Source organism: Musca vetustissima, unplaced genomic scaffold (genome assembly GCF_032173495.1).
Source record: "Musca vetustissima isolate MV318-11 ecotype Yass unplaced genomic scaffold, APGP_CSIRO_Mvet_v1 utg52330, whole genome shotgun sequence".
In the NCBI taxonomy this organism is placed as follows: Eukaryota; Metazoa; Arthropoda; class Insecta; order Diptera; family Muscidae; genus Musca; species Musca vetustissima.
Genome location: NW_026883758.1, coordinates 9,060 through 10,192, shown reverse-complemented (window position 1 = coordinate 10,192; position 1,133 = coordinate 9,060). Strand labels below are relative to the sequence as shown.

General features: G+C 36.6%; 1 protein-coding gene across 1 annotated transcript; it reads left to right on the top strand.

Moving 5' to 3' along the window:
• Window positions 1-264: 264 nt before the first annotated feature.
• Window positions 265-909, top strand: LOC133330785 (tigger transposable element-derived protein 6-like; the record flags this gene model as incomplete). Its single annotated transcript, XM_061539192.1, has 1 exon — window positions 265-909. A coding segment is annotated over exon 1 (645 nt), but the record flags the coding sequence as incomplete, so codon positions are not given.
• Between the last annotated feature and the right edge of the window lie 224 nt (window positions 910-1,133).

Below are 1,133 nucleotides of genomic sequence, written 5' to 3'. Positions count from 1 at the left end.
TTTTTTAAATGCCTTCCTGACCGAACAATGTGTTTCAAGGGTGATACATGCCATGGTGGTAAAAGTAGCAAGGACAGAATAACATTATTGTTTGCTTGTAATATGGATGGCACTGAAAAGTTGAAACCTTTAATGATTGGAAAGTCAGCGAACCCAAGATGCTTCAAAAATATTAAGTCATTTCCTATGGACTATCGTTCCAACAAAAATGCGTGGATGACGAGCATTTTGTTTGATGAATGGCTTAATTTGGTAAATAACAAAATGGTCAGCCAAAATCGCAAGATTTTATTGTTCGTTGACAATTGTACGGCTCACAACGGACGTCCAGATCTGAGTCACGTGAAGGTAGAGTTCTTCCCCGCAAACACAACTTCTCAGCTTCAGCCACTAGATAAGGGAATCATAAAAAATTTTAAATCTTTCTATCGCAATGAAGTCGTAATGCAACTCCTAGACAGCATTGAGGATGAAAAGGAGCACAAAATTACAATCTTGCACGCGATGAACATTGCTGACAAAGCCTGGGAAAATATTAGCCAGTCCACGATTCAGAACTGTTTTCGATCTTGTGGTTTCGACAAAGGACCATACTCGTCAGTAAGTGAAGAACCATGCATTGAACCCAACGTAGCCGAATGGAATCGCGTTCCTCAAGATGGAGAAAATCCAATCAGCTTCGATGAATACGTTCACTTTGACGACAATGTGGCTGTTGCAGGCATACAAACGGATGATGAGATCTTGGGATTTTCGCAAGAGGACGACGAAGTCAGCGATGACGACGAAGTTGATATCCCCCCGATTTCTTCCAAAGAGGCAAAAAATTGCATTGACAATTTACGCCGTTATTTTTTGGGTACAGATGTTGACGACGATGTGTTTTCAGCAATTGTGACGCTAGACAACGTAATCGACAAGACGCGTCAAAACTCTCTGCAGCAAAAAAAAAAAAAAAAAAAAACTGATCTTTTTTCTTAATTATTTTTAATATATCACATATGTAATAAGTTTTTAATTTTTGTCTACTTTATGAATTAATTTTTTGTTTTTGTTAAAAATGAATAGGTTTTAAGTTGTTTTGAAAAAATAAAAAAAATGATACATATTTAAATATGTATATTAACGATTGA